Source organism: Eimeria necatrix, genomic scaffold (assembly GCF_000499385.1).
Source record: "Eimeria necatrix Houghton genomic scaffold, Enh_scaff87, whole genome shotgun sequence".
NCBI lineage: Eukaryota > Apicomplexa > Conoidasida > Eucoccidiorida > Eimeriidae > Eimeria > Eimeria necatrix.
Window position 1 is genome coordinate 1 of NW_013654673.1, and position 18,652 is coordinate 18,652.

Genomic DNA, 18,652 nt, shown 5'->3' on the forward strand with positions numbered 1-18,652 from the left:
TTTTGTCTGGTAAGAGGGCCCTGTCTCCCTCCAGTCTTGCGACCCCTCGTAGGTCGCTGGCTAGCTATCCTCTCTAGAGCACTAACCAGCCCCATTGTAGTGTCTGTGCACTACAGCAATCTTCTTACGGTCACCAGCAAGCCCTATTGTAGTGCCTGTGCACTACAGTAGCCGCAGCTGAGAGCACTGTGCACTACAGATGCCTGTCTCCATGTCACGTGCGCCAAGGATGTTCGTCACGCATAACTCCAGGGCATAGTCTTTTAAACCTTGGTGCTGTTCTGTTGTTTCAAAAGGTATGCGTGCGCTTCTGGCTCTCTTCTTTCAGCATAGGCGCGGCCTTAGCAGTGTAACGCAATTGATATGGTTGGTACCTCCATATCCTTTACAGATCCCTGCAGACTTGTCGGCATTTTCGCCACTCATTGACGAATCTTTACCCATAAGTCCCCTCTTCTTACACTCCAAACACAAGGAGCACTGATCCTTATCTTTGCACAAAATGAGTACAACTAAGGCTCAATATCAAAGGGGGTTGCGACTATTGCCGTCTCCACAGAATATCTTGCAGTCGGTCTTGCGCCATAGTTTGCACGAACCCTCCCTGTAGTGCGCGGCGCCTACTGCTGCGACTACGCTGTTTCCTGTCCCTCTACAGGTCTACATACTACACCTGGATTAGCCCCATTTCTCGGGCTCTACAGCTTTATTCCGTCGAAAAACGACAATTCAAGGAGTGTCTGTGTTCTCTGTGTTCGATTCGCTCCCTTCTCGGAGCTTACCCCCTAGACCCCAAGGGGGGAAGGTCGCATTGGTGCCGGCGCTATCGCCAGCCCCAGTCTCCACACGATTTCCGCACAATTCATGTTTTCACTAGAACTCACTAACGGTTTTCTTATTTTTTCATGTATTGGGGGGGCTCCTGTCCCCCTCCAGTGTCGCGGCCCCTTGCAGGTCGCTAGCTAGCTATCATCCCTAGGACACTAGTCAGCCCCATTGTAGTGTCTCAGCACTACACTCCCTGCCCAATACAAGCCATAAATTCAACCCAACGGAACACTGATGGCTCTCACATCCGCACCTGCAGGATCGCAGTACAGCCCTATTTAGATAAATTCCCAGGAGCCCTAGACTTGCGCAGCTACTGTGGCTGTAAGCAGCTAAGAAAGCGATCACCCATCAGACACTAATTTTTCTCCATTCATTTATACATGCCGGAAGGCACGGGTCTAACGCCCCAAATTATCCAGTTATATGCTTGAAGGAGTTGAATTGCACTTCAAGGAAAGAATCGAATCACTCGAAGCCTTAAATTAAAGTAATGCAGCTTAAAACCTTAAATGTTGAATCATTTGTACCCGCGGCGGAGAGATCTACGAGAAAGGAAGAAATCAGTGCCGTATACTCCATTATTCTCTTTCAATCTAAGAAACTGAGGCGATGAAGTCGTTAGGAATCTGCGAAAAACAATTCAGATGCAGCACGGCAACAACTACCGCTCTCGAAGGCGTTGGGAAAGACCACTTCCAGTGACGCGCTGTAGTTTTGCATTGTGCCACGTCATGCATAGGCAAATATACAGCTAACGAAAAATGGAAACAGGCTCAAAGTATTTTTGCTGTTTTATCTTCCAGATTGAGCATCACTGCTGAGCAAGTGCTCTCAATTACTAGTGGGACACCTCATTAATACAGATTTAGCATCGTCTCCCCAACAGCGGGTTTAAACGTGAAGCAGGCTGCTAAGTAATCCACTGATTATTCCAATATCATCGAATTTATTTCTTTTCAGTTTTAATCAGACTGGCAATATCTTAAAATCTGGGGCTTGCGGCTGCTACAGAGCAGCAGCGCTCGCAGCGACGACTGATGAGAAAGACGGGAGCCCGACACTCCAAGCCTGCCCTAAAGGCGTAATATTAACTCTAACTACATCAACTCGTGATACTTGATTCACTCTGACAGAAACCAAATAAGGCAAAGGCAGTTATGCTCTGATTTAGCGGGCGCTTTTTCTGACCACTTCAGCGTTTCGCTAGTATGAAATTGGAATTGTCCCGGCCTCAAAGCAGGCAGGCAGCCTACTTCGTCCCCAGTTTCTGCCACATAGGTACCTTTTTGTTTTTTACTGAATGAATCTTCTTCTAACTTGGCCGCTTCTAGCGGCAGCAGCTGAAGCTGCTGGGGGGTTGGCAAGTGGATCGATTGGTCTCACTGAGCAAACCTTGGAATCTGAGGTATCTGAGAACTCCACAGAGGGCTATGGTCGGGCATTTCTTGATGACAAGCTTTGGCTGTTAGGTGATTCCCCTATAACGTTTACTAGCAATTTCGGCGAGGCAGGTCTGGAGGGGTACGACCTGTCGGCCAGTTCAGCAAACATCCACTGCAGCACTTGCACAACTCCTGTAGAGGACCAACACAGTTCACAACCGAGTATAAATGCACAGAAGGAACAAGCTGCAGGGACTGAAGTGTTGGCTAGGGAAGAAATGACGACGGGCTCGCCCATACGTGGGATCAAGTCCCTAGTCACTGGCTCGCTCATGCTAGGCCTTCTACTCATTCTTCTGAGCGCTCCAGAGGACTCTGATGATGAGAGCCACATCTTAACGAGATTGCATGACTCCCTTGCTGACGACATTGTCGACGGGCTGTTTGCGGTAGATGATTTCTTGGAGGCACACGTCCCCATCTTCCCCTTTTGGATCGTCACATTCTGGGTACTCACCGGCGCAGCCCCGATTCTGTTTTTCTCAGGTTTAGTAGACCTGACGCAGAGCCTGCGGAAGCGTAGGCACACTCCAAACTCCCTCGCAAATTCAAAGCCTACGGGTTTTCCCTTCGGATTCTTGGTAACAAGCCTTGCCATTTTGGCACTTAGCCTGCCGGCTAACCAGGACAGCGACAACCCTACACACGCTGTGGCGATGGAGGCCTGTGTTAATCTCATCTGGGGAATGAACCTTGTGTTTCTGCTGCGTCTCCTCACTCGAGCTCGCGGCTGGAAAGGCCAGGGAAAGGAACAGGCGCACCTGCTGGAAAAAGCGAACCATGAGACGTCTTCTCATACGTTTCCACAAGAAGAAAGCCTTTCAGTGAAGGGGCACATGGCACGCCATTAGGAAGCGGGGCCGTTTCTGTGTTTTTCATTTGTTTCAGGTATTGGACGCGCGATTCCGCATGTTCAGGGATTGCGCAACGCTCACATGAAGCCTTGAACAAGGATGCTTTGCTCACCAAAAACAGATATGTGCATATTTGCACTGCACGTTTCCTTCTGCATTTCCTTTACATCCTGTAATAATAGGGAGTTGAGCAGGATTTAACGCACAGAAAGGCACTGAGTTTGAAAGAAATTGCGCTGACAGCCATGAATTTTATGCACCTGGCACTTCTCGCATTTCTTCTAGCTGTGTGTATTTCACCTTTTGCTGGCCATGCTGGAACTCTATGTGTCTGGCTTCTTTTTTTCTACGCCAACAAGGGACAGTTGACCAACAAGAGGCGGCTCAGTCTTAGGGCACAGGGCTTCCAGGCACTGTTAAGTGGGATTCTGTCTTCTGGCGACACAGCCCCAGATACACAGATGCTTGCCTCCATAGATAGATTCTATACAGACCCAGTACTACGCCATTTGCATGCATCTGATGATTCATTAGCTGGTCCGATCAATTATTGTAATCTAGACTAGCTCAGGGTAAAAACAGCCCCAGCCGTAGCATCGATGTAGGGCAAGCGCCCCAGCCGTCGCAGCCTTTTCATTGATGTAGAACAAGGGTCACAATCGTCGTTCATTAGCTGGTCCGATCAAGCATTGTAATCTAGACTAGCTCTGGGTAGAAGCAGCCCCAGCCGTCGCATAGATGTAGAGCAACCGCCCCAGCCGTCGCAGCCGTTTCATTGATGTAGAGCAAGGGCCACAACCGTCTAAAAGATCTACAGCTATTCCTGCTGACAGGAGCTTGAGCACCCGTTAGCACCCTAACTGTCTTCTTTGTTGGCATCATTGAAGAATGGCACGGTTTGGGAAGCACTGTTCAGAGGAAGCAGTAGTCTTCTCTCCTTGGCCGTACTGATTGAGCTCTCCCTTGCGGATTAGGTTTCATTTTACGAGCCAGGTTCACGCACCCTCAGTATTTTAACCTAAGGTTCCTCTTCGTGCTTTTTTGGGTGCTGCCGTCCAAAGTACATCTGCTTCAGTTCTTAGCACAGGTGCTCTGTCTAACTGCTGCCGGCTGGAAGCGCGGAGCCTTGAGGGCGGTATGTAGGTCCTTCAATAGAATGTTTTGTATTGAAAGAGGGCGCATATGTGCTGCCTTCGTGACAAGCGCCCCCAGGAGCATGGACGCCTCGCTGTCCTTTCACTTTTGATTAATGTCCCTCTAATCTACTCTTTCCGTCGTTTTGGCATCATTAAAGGTGGAGCCCTGTTTTTAAAGACTAACTGTCTGGGCTTACGAGCGATGCAGGGTCGAGCAGGGTCGAGCAAGGACACCTACCGGTGCATTGTGCAGTACAGGGCTTAGAATGGGCCAAAAGCTCGGACAGATGAAAATGACGAATCGAGTTAATATGTCATTAAGTTTTCCAATTTAACGAAGCTCCCAAACAGGAAATTGTTCAGCACATGCTGCCTGGCATGGTCACATAGCCAAGCCGGGCAGCCACTGCGAAGAAGGAAACGGGATACATCATGAAACGCTCATAGCTTATTTCGGCCAGATAATTTCAAAACATATTTTATCCTTATTGAATGGATGTCTTTTTTGGGCATTTTGAGTGCTGGAAGCTTGCGCGCTGCTGGTGTCTCAACGGTCGCTGCCGACGGTCTGGTCCCTTTGACCGGTTGGGGCTTACACCAACCCGCCTCAGTTTGAATACGTGACAGTCGGGTACCTTTGAAGCTTGACAAAGCTTAATAGCTTGCTTTCTTACCGGAGGATCTTTAATCTGGCCGCCAGATATTCTTGGTATGTGGCCCAGTTCCTTGTGGCTCTCCCATAGGCGGCATTGTGGCCCAATAGGGTCCAGTCAACACATTTCTGTGGCACTTGCTTCCCCGAGAATGTCAAATCTCTTCTTTGTTGTATACGTAGATCTGTGTAGGAATTGTTGGTGCTGGCTTCCGTTCTAAACGGACACAGACCCTTCATCCGCACGGGTTTGCAGCTATGAGCAACCCGCTTTTGCTACATGCGCACAGCTGCGCGAACCAGCTTGAATACCAAATCTCTACTCAAACCATAAAGCGTGACTTGATGGGATATTCAGAGGTCGCTTTGCAGACAGTGGACAGGCAGTGATCTGGAAAGCGCCCACATCACGGAAGCATCTGACTGCCCTACCGTGTGAAGCGACGACGAAATAGCTTCAAAAACACACCGTGTGCCAGGATTTGTATCTGAAGTGACATTTGAAATGGAGAAGAAGCTCGCGCCCCCTCCCAAGCCTCCTGCGTCGAAGTCAGTCGTCCTGGTGGGCAAAGGGCCCCCACCAGCATCAGGGCCTCCCAAAGGGGCCCCTCCAGGAGCCAAAATTGCTGTCCATGGCAGTGGCCCTCCTCCGGGAAAAGCTTCCTTGCCAAAACCTCCAGCATCCAGTCTCGCGGCAGCAGGAAAGCTCCCGGCGGCGACGAGCCCACCTCCCAAAACACCCTTGGTATCGGGAAAGGAAGCTACCCCTTCGGAACCACCCTTAGGCGGGACCACGAAATCGTCTAATGAGCTGTCTGTCCCCCATGACACTTCAGTGAAATCTTCAGTATCTCCAGGATCACCTCCCAAAACGCCTTTGGTCCTGAAGAACGGAGTCCCTCCCCCAAAGCCTCAACTCGACGGGCTCGCGAAACCTGCTAAAGCTGTGCCGAATGGACCTCCTGTAGCCCCTGCTAAGCCTCCAGCTACTCTTAGCTCGCCACAGAAAGCACCTGTAGCCTCAAAGGACGGAGCTGCTCCTCCGAAAGCACCGGCGGGCGGAGCGGAAAAATCCTCTAGTCCTACGCTGCCTAGCCCCCCCGCAGCTGTGGGGAAGCCTCCAGCTTCCAGTAGCTTACCTCCGAAGTCGCCGTTAGTCTCAAAGAATGAAACTGCCCTTCCGAAGCTATCAGTGGGCGGGGTCAAGGAACCAGCAACTCAGCATAGCACTGCTACAAAAAAAAATTTACCAAAGCCTCCGCCACCTAATTCAGACGCAAGCTCAACAAAAAGTCCATCTACTACTTCTTTGCTGGTGAAAGACTCTCCAAAACTATCTCTGAATAAGTCTCCAGGCAATTCCAAGACGGCTGCTCCAAAGCCTCCCTCCCTCTTGGGACCTCAGAAACAAACGCCCCCCACCCTACCAACGGCAAAGGGAGGCCCGGTAGGCCCACCGGGATCAAAAATCCCGGAAGACAAAAGTATCGCTTCCCCAATGGCAGTCAAAGCTTCCCCAGATCCGGGGCTTCCCACTACAGCAAAAATCGCTCCCGGTCCATCGCCGCTAGTAAAGGCCAAAGAACCGTCTACTTCAGTGGCAGGAGGCAAGGGGCCTCCTGGGCCTCTGCATGCAGGAAACGGATCACCTGGTCCGCCGGCAGAATCAAAAGCCCCACATAGCTTGCCTGTAAAGTCAAAGGCACCAGGCAGTTTGCAGACGGCAACAAAGGGGACTCCTGACTCTGGCCTTCCAGCAGGAACCAAGGCGTCTCCTGGATCAGAAGCTGGGTCTGCTCAGCCAGCAGCACCACCGGATGACCAGCCGACAGCAAGGGGAGTGGCTGTCTCAAAGGTCGTTCCCAAGCAGGGGCCTCCCGACGGAGGTAGCTCAGGCTTTCCAGTTGCCTCATCTACTCCTGTTGCCTCTGCAACCTCCAGATCTACCCTGGTAGCCCCTGAGAGTAAGGTTGGGGATACTTCTTCAGGAGGCAGTAGATCTGCACAGGCGTCTTCTGGCGGGGTGAGAGCTGGCTAAAGAACCAATACTGAACACACTGGCCTGAGCATGTGGCCATGTGCAGAAATATTTGGGAAAGGCTACTTCTTTACGTGTTCAGATTGGTCTCATTTTTCAGGGCTCTCTGAATATGGATGAGTTTGGAAGGCAGCGAGGCAGCGTAGGGAACTTGGCACCTAAAAGCGAGTTGTCCCACGAACTTGCAGGGAACGTCATTCCCGTATTTGACAAGGAGTAAGCGTAGATATGTGCATTAACCGTCTGGCCCGTGGTCCACCGTTTGTGGGGCCGTTGTAGCCGCACTCCTGATAGCTAAGCTGCCATTCCTTGAAGAATGTGGATTCAGGCAGAACGAAATGTATGCGAAGTGCCCACATGCATCATATCCTCCGAGACAAGCACACTGGTAAAGTGCACGCGTGCAGTAGAAATTCTGGTGGCGTATACATTTTCGGCTGAGTGCTTGTGTGTTCTTTGCTGTACATTAGGGGCAAGTTTGTGGCCTTCACATCGGGCCCGCCAGCTCCACTTTACCGCTCAGATCCAGCCAGGCGATGTGCGTGAAGCCCTTTCATCGTTCAAGATGCTTGTCCCTCTTTAGATCGCCTCCCTTGTGGTTATGGTCCGTGTCGAGTTACGAGTTTCGCGCATATTGCTGCTTATGATGGTACACGTGTGCACAGCGCGCCGACTGTCCGACCGCAGACCTGAAGAACGAGAAGCAATGAAAGGACCATTCGAGAGGGGAATTGAACAAGGAGCCCTAGGAGGCGTGAGAGTTCCTGGTGGGATTCCTGGTTTCTTCTTGTCAGTACCCCCATGGCCAGCTCCCACCCCAATGCCAATGGACCAGGCCACTGGTTGGGCTGCCTATCCTCCAATCCCGAGCTATTCTATGCCCCAGGTATCCCCTTATGCCGCGTTTCTTCCCCAGCCACTCTCGCAAGTCCCCTATCCCATGATTTACGGACCAGGGGGTGAAGATGGAAGCCAACACGGCCTTTTGCCACCACAAGGCAATTGCCGTGGGGCGGCGTGGCCAGAGTATCCCCGTCAAACGGATGCAGCTGATGTTCGTGGTTCAAGCTTTATTGGTATGAGAATGGTCCCAATAGTTCATTATTGCCGCCTAGACACCGCAGCGACAGCATCTGTCAACGTTCTTATCTAAGCCTTTAACGTTCTTGACTGTGGACCGTGGCAAGTTCACCTAAGATACTTTTGTTTAAATGAATGTTTTCCATTATCGCTGCCCACACCTATCCCTATGTGACTGCAGCCCCTCAAGAGGTCTCCCAGCAGAAAGATGGGAAGTCTCAGAAAGGGTGAGATAAAAAAGCGCATAGTGGTGCTCTGGAGATGCGGGAACTAAGTTTCTTCTGGGTATTGGGATGTTTGTACAGTTCGTCAAAGCAGTGGAACACAATACTCTCTTATGAAGCACATTACCCTTTAGTTTTCATGAAGCGGTCGACGGAAAGCCCTGTTAAGCTGACTGTCTAGATGGTACCCTCCTCAATTTGCCTCACGTTTATCGCGACGGGGTGGAGTCTCCTGAAGCGAACTGCTTTCCCTTCCTCTGTTGTCTCGCTGCTCATTAGCGTAACGGAACTCGTGGCTCAGATGAATGGACCTCGCGCTAGAGGCTACGTGGTCGCGAGCGGAGATCAGGAGCTGGGGAAGACCAAATGGCTACCCATAGAACGACACGTGAGTTACCACAGTGTCGATTTTATGTCAAGAGTCGTTGCTGACCTTGAAGCTATTTTACGAAGACATTCATACATAGCCACTCAATGCTGCTTCCTGGTTTTATAGCTCAATAACATCAGGGGAGGATACGGCGAGTCGTACCGGCCGCCTGAAGAAGCTGATGGACCCCCAAGGAAGCCGTCAAACAGAGCCAGGCGCAGAAGCTCCAGTGTGAGGGACGACGTTTACTCGGGCTTTCGACCGTACTATTCTAGGGAGAAGAAGCCATTCGTTGATGAAGTGATCCCCCGGTATGCAAAGGGAAAATGAAATAGGGAAGAAAACAAAAGTGGGCAGCTGCTTGACTACGCAACGTGGCTAAACCGTAATAGAACAGCAAAAGTCTTAGCTCTTTTAGAGTCATGCACAAAAATTTCTCATTGGCAAAGCAATTCCGTGCTGTCCAGACGGTAAACAGTCCCACAGTGGCCAACGTGTGGAGTACTGGTGTTTACTTTCTTTTCCGATGACATCTAAAATCGAGGCATACCCAGCAACTGGAGCGTCATGTCAGAAAGAAATCGTCTGATCCAGAGGGCCTTCCATTGAGCTGCTGTGTGAAATCCGTGTTAGGTATGCGGAGCCGCGCGAGCCTTCTGGCAGTAAGCCTACGGCACCTCGGAAAAGTGCACTGATGACTAGACCCAAAGATCGCACTTGGGACCGCTGGGGCTCGACTGGATTGACCGCGCCTCGAAAGTAATTCCTGCGATTTCTCTTTTTCTTCCATGAGAACTCATTTCATTGTCTGCTCACAGACTTCCCATGTTTCTTCCTGAGACACTAAGGTGCCAACGCTGCTTTGGGTGTTCGGAACTGATCAGGCGAACGTACCAAAGTCTCTCAGAATTGGCGAACTGTTTCTCGAATCTTGACGCTGAAGATCAAGAAGACGTCATCAGTCTTTTGTTACTTTGTAGGAAGTGCGCGACCGCGCCGATTTAGTGTCCGTGCTTGACTACTTATTTGTTTCTCACTTTGAAGTTATTGCTACGCTTCAGCGTCCCAGCTTGGTACCCTCCTATAGTCTACGAGTGCTGTACGGAGACAGGAGCAGGCTCGTTTCCATGATTTGCCTGTGACACTTGGGTGCCTGTGCAGGCTCGAACAGCAAGTGGAAAAGCAGCACGTTGTAATAGATATGCTGGAACACGACTTGTCAGAAGCCCAGAAAGTTCTGAAGTTCCCCCCAGAGTGGCGGCCACTTGAGGGCCTAGACCTTGCAGGAATGGCTCCTTCAGGTAGACCAGTTCGGTTTCTACTTTACCAAACCACGTAGTGAAAAGTTCTACTGTGCATTCCTTTGTTTTAAGTCTACGGAATAATCTAAATGCAAATGGTGCCGAATAGTTTGAGTGTGAAGGAGCGGTGGCCGCATGCGACAAGCATCTTCGGTGCAGTTTCTGACATTCCTGCACAGACGCGCCGTTCCAAGCAACAGCAGCAACACCGCTATATATAAAGAACGCGACCGTGCTACCCGTGAATGTCCCTGACGATCCCGTCGCCAACATTGTGGTTGGAGCCCCCAAGACAGGGCAGAGCAAAACGACGACCGCTGCCCGTCCCATTCCAGCCAAAACGCTTTCCGCGCCATCCACAGGAACCGCCACGGGCACTCTTGATACTCCAAAGAAGCCACCAGTTCCCTTCAAACCAAAGCCTCCAGTAATGGGAGTTAAGAAGCCCGTAGTTAAGAAAATGTAGCCTCATCTTCCTAGTAAGAAGTACCGTTATGTGCTTGTGTACAGAATCTCTCTCCCGCGTACACTTCCTCTTCCGCTTACAGGAAGTAGACGCTGATCGTTTCAAGTCGGTGCACTGCGAGCGCCGCAGCTGCAACTGTATTACAGTAGCACCTATGATTCCTACTGCAGTGCACTCGGTACAGGGCGACAAGTGCGCTGCTTGGTCGACCAGACAGCACAAGGGCACTTTAATAATTACGAATAGGCAGTTTCGGTGCACTTGTCGCTGCAAAATTTAGCCGTAGGTAGCACTTTTGAGTTCCCAACACACAGCATACTGAATCTTGAAACGCCTTCCTCACAGCCACTGCCATTCGAAAACCAGACGCCTCTATGCGGCAACTTTCTGGTCCAAATGCAAGAAGTGCAGCGGAAGCCTTCAGAAAACGCTCCTCAGTCTGCGTTTGCCTTGAAAACCAGTGACAAATTTGAGCATGTGCACACGGCATTCATGTCTTCACAGGTAAAGACCAAGTACTTCCAGTCACTGTGCCTCCACGCCAATGAAGGGGTTTTCTATACGCTGCACGCCGTCCACTGGGGAGATCAGAACAATGGCGCTTCCACGTGCAACAACGAGGCCTAGAGACCGCGTAGTTTCCAGCAGCCGGCTGGCGTCCTCCGGATCTGCGGGAGGCAGGACACAAGCTTTCACAAGCTAGTCACGGGCGTGTGTATCCCCGTCGCCCTTCAAGCTGACACACTGCACGCACGCGTGGCCGCTCTTCGCCACTGTAAATATCACACAGAAAAGTACAAGCGTAATTCGGAGAGACCAGCAGCTCCACTTCAGCAGAAACACAAGGTTTTACGCGGAGCACACAAGCCTGGACTTGCAGTCAGTCAGAGCTGCCTGAGCGAAATTGCATGCACATGTCATCCACACGGAATGGTCTGAGGCGCTTCACGGTACCGTGAAGGAGGAAGTGCGCAGTACCTCTTAGAAACTCTTCCGTGTCGTCCAGCACCAAGTTGCAAACGGCGTCGTGGCCCTTTAGGGTTCCCTCTACTGTGGGCACAAACAACTAAGTACAATAAATGTAGCCCACTAGTACCGTTGAAAACACCGGCAAGTAGATGTTCTGTTCACGGTTTATAGTGGAGCACCAAGCGGAGAGGCTGTGTCCCAGGAAGCCAGTCAGGTCTCCTACGAGCTTTCCTGAGCATCTCTAGCCTCGATGTTGATATGCTGTATCTGGTTATGGTGAACTTTTTTAAAGAGACTCACCCTCACGGCCTCCTGAAAACTTCACCCGTACTTTCTTGTTGAGGAACTTGGACGGGTCGATCACCGAGCGAGGATCCTTGGAAGACATTTTGGTGGATTTCTCCACAGGTGCACAGAAGAGGTATTTTGGTTATTTTACCAACAGTGAATGGCATATTGATCTGTAGCTGTGCGCCCTGGTCGCTGGCCCCGCGAATGACATACTGGGCTTGCACTGGGTGGACTGCTGCTGCGGGTGTTGGCTTTGCTGACCTTAGCACTCATCGCTGCATTCAAAAATGTGAGTTGTCTGTTAACAACAATGGAGAAAATAATTGAAAGCAACTACTCTGGCTGCGCCTGAATGTTTTATGTGGTACTCGGGAGCTGCCTCTTTCAACCGATGAAGCCCGAAAACGACTTTTCCACAACAATATGACGAAATCCCAGGGAAAATGAGCATGCAGCAGATATCCTTATCTCTCAGTTGGCTGATGACAACAGCTTCTTAAGGACCCCTAGACGCTTTCGAGAACTTCCGAGAGCCAGTTTCCAAACTCCATTGCATTCGCGGGTGCATCGCCACAGGAAAAAGACCTAAACCGCGCGTCTTCATGCCAGTTCGTAAGGTGTGAACTGAGTGATGATGACTTCTTGGGTGTGACGTTCTTAGTTTGTTCGGGCGCATAGCGACGATCACGAGGAAGCTGAAGGGGTCACAAGGGGAGACAGCCCAAAAGTACCTCCACGGGAGTGCCTGGCAAAAGCAGCTGCTGCAACCGTGGCAATGGCAGCAGCAGCAGTGTGGCTTCATACCTATGTTGACGGCTGCCGTCTCCGCTGCAGCGGGAACTTCCTGCACACAGCTGCAGCTGCAAGAGTAGCGGGGAGAGCAGCGAAGGCCACCGCCGGAGCAGCACACGCTTCATGCCAACGCCAGCTGTCTTCAGCATCAGCATCGAAGACGGCCGCTACACTGGGAGGAAAGTCTAGCGCTGGTGTAGGCTTGCTACGCGCAGCCACGCTGCTCCTGAACAACCCCCCACCACACTACGAGGTATCTGTACACAAGGGCCTTAAAGTGCAAGCTTCGCTGCTGCTGCAGCGACTACCTTTAGTGTATAAGGAACCAAAACACGAGCAGGAGTTCAGGCTGTTCAAAGAAGAGTGGGAGAGGAGAACTAACAACAGCGCAATTCTTGGCGACGAGATAACCTACATGCAACTTCCAGGGCATTTTTTAGAGACTCGACAGCAGCAGCAGCAGCGCGAGCAGAAAGAACAGAGGACAGGGGACGCGCAGATGTCAGAGCTCGACATGCTTTTGCAGCAGGAGGGACTGGTGATTGACAGGCACAAGATGCGGCGCCAGAGACGGCAACACCAGGATAACGCAGTACGCTGCAGACACAATGCGACAGTAGCAGCTGCCGTAGGGCGCTTGGCCCATGTATCAGACAAGCCCAGCGATTTCGTCTTGTTGATAATTTGCAGGGAGTCACAGCGAGTGCCTCAGCTGCACCAACAACAGCAGCGGAAAGGGAGGACCAATCTCTTTCTCAGCTTCCTGAGAGAGTACTGCTGCTACTTGTCAAGTACGGCCACAGCTGGCAGCTGCCAGTGGAGGACAGAAGGCAAGGACAAACAATGCGTCAGGTGGGCAGGGGGATACCCCAATAAAGTTTTAACTTGATGCTTCTCAGTGTCGTCGTGCCTTCTTCTTCCTCCCTCGTTTTTGAAAGGGCTCCAAAAATTCCATAATGTGTGCGCTACGTGGTGGCTGCATGAGCTAGGCGGCTTTCCCCGACTAGAAATCGGAGCGTTTGATCCCGAAAGATACAGGAGTTCTAGCTCTTTCTGGCGAGCCGTAGCTGCCCCTGAAGTGCACTCCTGGGTAGCGCAGATTCTGTCTTTGCTAGACTTTGCACCGAATGTGCCCCTTCCTCGCCTTCTTGTAAGGAGAGCGGGCTTTATGTTGAAGAATTATCTGCTGAAGTTTTTGCTTTCTCGCGTCGTTGGAAGTCTGTGGCGTAGGGTCAGCGTCTTACCTTGTGCTCTGTTGCTGCTGCTGTTGTTGCAGACTCTAGCACGCTTGTGCATGAAACAACTAGGCCTGCGTGAGGCCCCATTTATGGTCGGTTTTTCTCCGGCGGCGGTTCGACATATCAGAAATAAGCCTGGCGAAGTTATCCAAGGGAGAGAAGTAAGTTTCTCTGTATCTTTCCGTGTAGGTATCTCTTCGTTGGCTACTCCTCCTCGTAAACAGAGGCTTTGCTGTCTCACAGCTAATTCTCCCGGCTTTTTTTGCGTTACATGGTCGCGGCCATATTTATGCCCGTCCCGTAGTTAGCTCACGTTTATTTCGACGTCGGCCCATGAAGACGTCGTCACTTTTTCCACTGAAGACTTTACGGGCCCTTTGGTGTATTGCTGTGGACAAGCTGCTGCTGTTGCCAATCATGTCGTTTCAGGTTTTCTACTACCGTGCTTACCATGTCCCTGAACAGCCTCAGGTTTGTCTTCCCGCAGACAGTCCTGTAAGAGATTGGGCGTGGGTGACGGCGGAGGAGGCTAGAAGACGCATGCCCGCAGCTGGTTTTGCTGCCGTAAGGGACTCGCTGTTGCTCGGCTGATCGGCGGAAGCAACACTGATGGCAATAGCAGTGCCCTGGGGAACGTTTTAAAGGGGAAGCAGCTGTTGTTGAATGGCATTCTCCTGGCATTCTGGTCCCAGTGCTGCTCACCCGGCTCAATTATTCGCAACCTGCTCAATTATTCGCGAGGGTAGCACCGTGGCCGCGCTTAAATGGCGAGCTTTTATGACCTTTTGGAAAATGTATTCACTCGCTCTTCAAATGGGTCATATAACTAGGGAAGACAAGACACTGATGGAAAGTTTTTCAAACGGCTACAGAGTTCGCTCGAGACAGATATAAGGAGGTTCGTTCTGCGACTGAGTTACCTAGCCGGTTCGTCCCTTATGTGCACCAAAGCTTACGGTAGAGAGGTACATGGTGTTTACCGCTAGAGCAGTTTGTTGACCACACCAAGAGGAAGCAACCCACCGTGCTACACTTGTAGTTTGGTCTGCTGTTGCTTTCCCGTTCAGCAAGCCTTGCGAGTCTTTCTTGCCTACTTCTTTAGCTATCTCGAAATAATTTTGAAGTGTAAACACTGATGCGCGTCTGTACCCGCGAAGGGACAACTGGGTGTCAAGCACGGCTCGTCGTTGCTTCGGCTTGCAGTTCTCCGTATCCCCCTATCTGCCTAATATTTGTGTGCCGCTGTGGAAGTGACGTACCTCCACGCTGCAGCCGTACCGTCGACAAGTAAAAGACGAATTCGCGCGGCACGGAAGGTTCGCGATACGAGCGGCCAGCTGTAGTCCATATTGATGTTTTTTACAGGCATCAATAAATGGATGTTCCACGGCTCCCTGCTCTTAACTTCGGTCGCACAGTACCTCCCCGTGAGGCTGTGGGACGCCGCTGGTGCTCCCGACTATTGCTTAGGATTTAAGAAACTTCTGACAACACGGTCGTGCATGCGAAGTAGACCGGAATGGCAAATGGCAGAACTCCACCAGTGATGCTCGCGCATTTAGGTGCCCGCGTTATCCAACGCTTTGTTATCTTTCTCTTCCAAAATTATTTGAAGCAGCGCCCAAGCGCTCATTCCAGCGACCCACTCCTGTCTATTCCACGGACAATACTACACTATCGCATTGTCGTTGTGCAGCTGCATTGACAGCAACAGAAGCTACAAAAGTAGCACGAAGACCAGCCAAAGACTTCGGACGTCGGTACGCGGCTGCCAGCGGCCTCCATAAGAACTACGTCTGATTCGCTTGGGGCTTTCTTTGGTAGTTCCTTAACGTGTGCAGGCACGTTCTAAAAGCCAACCATCCCACTCGACCTATTCATGTAGAATCCGTTCCTTCTTGGGGTCTTCGAAGCCGAGCCATTGCCCTTTCTGGTGATACTATTACACATACCACGTTGCTGCCTGAGCACGCACAAATTCGCCAGCGCATTGAGGATATCAGCTGGTAAAGGGGCAATCTAGGTATAAGAGCAGCAGGCAAACGCCGCGAAACGGGCCCTTACAAAGCATTTGAGGCTGGTTATGTACGGTTGATGGCTAAGATCAGGTGCCTAAAGTGCTGCCCGGTCTCTGTCCCGTTTTGCTGTTCTTGATTGTGGCAAAATCGAGAGCACTAGCAATGCACCTGCAGGAACAAACGTACCCACTTTTACCGGCCGCACAAGCGACGCGGAATGGCTGATGAAAAGGCCGCCTACTTGCCATGATGCTGGTTGTTGATCTTTTGAGGTTTTCTCTTGTCGTGTCTTGTGCCGCTGCAGCATCAGCTGATACTGCAGGTGCGACCGATGCCACTACTCCGCTCGAGTTCAGCAAGAAATGTCGAACGTGCGGCATATGGAAACACCTTAGCTGTTTTTGCCAGCGAAAGAAACTATATTCTCTGCCAGTTGCAGTGGCAAGGCAGTTTCGGGGTCCACGGGCTTTAAAAGTCTCTTACAAGTCTCCTGCCATCCCTGTCCCTTTTGCTGCTGCTCTTGGTGCTGCTGTGGCTGCATCCGCCACCGCTGGTCTTGCTGTCGCATATCCGTATCTCCGCTGTTCGCCAGCAAGGAAAGGCCTGCTAAGGCAAAGAAGGTATGGAAAGGGTCGGGAAGCCGCATCTGCTCATCAGTTAAGTCCAGTGCGCCAACATGCAGTAACCTCAACGGGCTGCACGTGCCGCTTCTGTTTTCGCCACTTTCTTGTTTTGTTGTTTCTTGGATTCCCTTGTCATTTCTAGAGGTCGAAGCAGGCCCGCGAGAGCCATCCGCTGTTGCTCCCTTCAATGCAGCGACCCGCGATATGCCCCCCAACGGATGCTGCGCAGCAGCTACATAGTCAGCGAGAGCACTTGCCTGTAACAGCTTTAGCGGTTGCTTGCCCATCAGGAGTAACGCAGCAGTCACCCAAAACGTGTAGCAGCTGTCACCTCTCTTTCCAGGGCGGCCTTGCAAAGACCCCTCGGGTAGCTGCCGCTCTCTCAGCCACCTGCAAAAGCAGCCGCCACGACCTTTTCAAATAGCAGCAAATAACCATTGCTAACGTTGCCTAACAGTCGCTATCCTAAGACGCTGCAACTAGAATGAGGCGTCAGTACAGCAAAGCTCGCGGTTGCACGCCAATACCTCCACAACAGCAGACAGCAGGGCAGAAAGACTCACCGCTCCAGCCTCCTCTGCTCGTTGGCTCCTAAAGCATGCCTTTTGCCTAGGAGAGACAAACAACCAACGAGGCAGAAAGCGGCGCCTGCGTGTGGCTCCGCCCCAGGGGAGACACCTACACCACCGTCGGCTGCTATGAGAGACGTCAACCAGGAGACTGTTGCATCAACGCGGACGCCAGCAAACGGATTAGACATAAAAGCTTCCCAGGATGCATCATGGCAAAGCTTCGCCCTTGACTCGCCAGAAATCCCTTCGGGCTCTCTATATCCCTCGAGGCACGAAGCATGCTCTGCACTAGCCGGCACGGCAGCTGCTTCATCTGTATACGATCCTCGACGTTCACGTGCAGCCCCAGACGGCTTAGATGTAGAACTCTGAGGAGAAGTAGCAGGGCCTGTTTGGCGTTGAGCTTTGGCAGCGGCATGTATTAGCTTTAGACTGAGAAGACAGCAGAAAGTGCATCGGACGTCTCCTTCTTTCTCCCATATCTTTTCTCCTGCTAACATTCTTGCTGACGCTTTTCCTAGTGGCCGTGTCTTGGTGCAGTCCTTGCAGAAGCTGCCCCAACAACTAGGATGCAAGGTGTTGGCGAAGGCGCCATCTTCTCGTCGCTGAAGAAGCAACAGGAAGCGTCGCAGTTGTTGCAGGGCCTCTGAAGATAACGACGATAGAGCTCCTAGCAGGGCCAGCGCCTGCAGGCCACTGCAGGTACACAGAGCCGTAGCAACCGCCTCCTTTGCCGGACCGCTGCTAAAGCCAAGAACTGCCTTGCTGCAAGATACATGGCGGCCTGTAGTTGTGAATGCTGTACCTGCATTTGCAGGTGGCAGAGCGGCTTCTCCAGACGACGCTACTTGTGTCGATGGGCTCGTTTCAGCGTCTCCTTTCCGTCCTCGTCGCATTCTCCCTCTCTCCGGTATGGCATCTGTCGGCATTTTCGATGTTACACTGGGGAAAGAACAAGCATCGGCGGCCGCTGGAAGCCAGCCTGAGCATTGCCTTTTGCGAAAACACGGGAGGATAGCTTTGTGAAGGAGCGCCATCCTCACTTCGTGAGGAACGGGTAACAGAGCCGCCCTTGGCAGCTCTGTTACAGCTGACGGCTGCAGTAGAGCAAGAGAGCACAGAGTCCAGTACACTCCACTGATCATGGACTGCTGCTGCTGCACCATTTCCATAAAGGGTGCGTGAGGAACACCAGCAAAACCTCCGTCGGCACAGATACATGGTATCTCATCCACACAAGTGGAAAGAGTAAGCAGTCCCAAGCCTCTCTGCAACTGCTGTTGTACAAACGACTGGTGCGATGCCACGTTGAGGTACCAACAGCATCCATAGTGACCAGTGCTCCCATGGCAGCTGCTGTCGGCTTCAGCAGCAACAGTGGTTGCTGCTCCTTTCGTTTGCTTCTCCATCTGCACCCCTCAAATTGCGCTGGTGAGCAGAGCCACACCGTCACTTTAAACGTAAAGTTGATAAATTTAGGATTTCGCGCAGGTTTGTCTGGTCAGACGGCGCCAGGAGAAGGTGCAGGTAACTGAGCGAAGCGTGTCCATCAGCTTTTGCTGTGAAGCGTCGTCGCTAGCAAGGCCCCCTATCACCAGAAGGCGAGTTCTTACATTGACGTAGAGCGACTTGGTAAGAGAATTGAACCAAAATGCTGCAATGGTGAAATGGTGACATAGACAGATGACATGATGGGGCTGGGGAGAACGTCTGGTGAACTGAACATAGCTGAAATGCTACTCCTTCTCAGCTGCA

General features: G+C 51.6%; 5 protein-coding genes across 5 annotated transcripts; 3 read left to right on the forward strand and 2 right to left on the reverse strand.

Moving 5' to 3' along the window:
* Positions 1 to 2,131: 2,131 nt before the first annotated feature.
* Positions 2,132 to 3,124, forward strand: ENH_00080680 (hypothetical protein, conserved; the record flags this gene model as incomplete). Its single annotated transcript, XM_013583253.1, has 1 exon — positions 2,132 to 3,124. One exon carries the CDS (start codon positions 2,132 to 2,134, stop codon positions 3,122 to 3,124), a length of 993 nt encoding a protein of 330 aa, XP_013438707.1.
* Positions 3,125 to 5,420: 2,296 nt separating this feature from the next.
* Positions 5,421 to 9,966, forward strand: ENH_00080690 (hypothetical protein, conserved; the record flags this gene model as incomplete). The annotated part of the gene is made up of 10 exons (XM_013583254.1): positions 5,421 to 6,938; positions 7,054 to 7,169; positions 7,424 to 7,491; positions 7,619 to 8,029; positions 8,215 to 8,260; positions 8,537 to 8,645; positions 8,754 to 8,938; positions 9,261 to 9,386; positions 9,512 to 9,610; positions 9,789 to 9,966. 10 exons carry the CDS (start codon positions 5,421 to 5,423, stop codon positions 9,964 to 9,966), a joined length of 2,856 nt encoding a protein of 951 aa, XP_013438708.1.
* Positions 9,967 to 10,919: 953 nt separating this feature from the next.
* Positions 10,920 to 11,751, reverse strand: ENH_00080700 (u6 snRNA-associated Sm-like protein, putative; the record flags this gene model as incomplete). The annotated part of the gene is made up of 3 exons (XM_013583255.1): positions 10,920 to 11,062; positions 11,373 to 11,444; positions 11,664 to 11,751. 3 exons carry the CDS (start codon positions 11,749 to 11,751, stop codon positions 10,920 to 10,922), a joined length of 303 nt encoding a protein of 100 aa, XP_013438709.1.
* Positions 11,752 to 12,429: 678 nt separating this feature from the next.
* Positions 12,430 to 14,275, forward strand: ENH_00080710 (hypothetical protein, conserved; the record flags this gene model as incomplete). The annotated part of the gene is made up of 4 exons (XM_013583256.1): positions 12,430 to 13,038; positions 13,137 to 13,298; positions 13,723 to 13,845; positions 14,114 to 14,275. The coding sequence occupies 4 exons, from the start codon at positions 12,430 to 12,432 to the stop codon at positions 14,273 to 14,275; spliced, it is 1,056 nt and encodes a 351-aa protein (XP_013438710.1).
* Positions 14,276 to 16,093: 1,818 nt separating this feature from the next.
* Positions 16,094 to 18,306, reverse strand: ENH_00080720 (geranylgeranyl transferase type II beta subunit, putative; the record flags this gene model as incomplete). The annotated part of the gene is made up of 2 exons (XM_013583257.1): positions 16,094 to 16,715; positions 16,889 to 18,306. 2 exons carry the CDS (start codon positions 18,304 to 18,306, stop codon positions 16,094 to 16,096), a joined length of 2,040 nt encoding a protein of 679 aa, XP_013438711.1.
* Between the last annotated feature and the right edge of the window lie 346 nt (positions 18,307 to 18,652).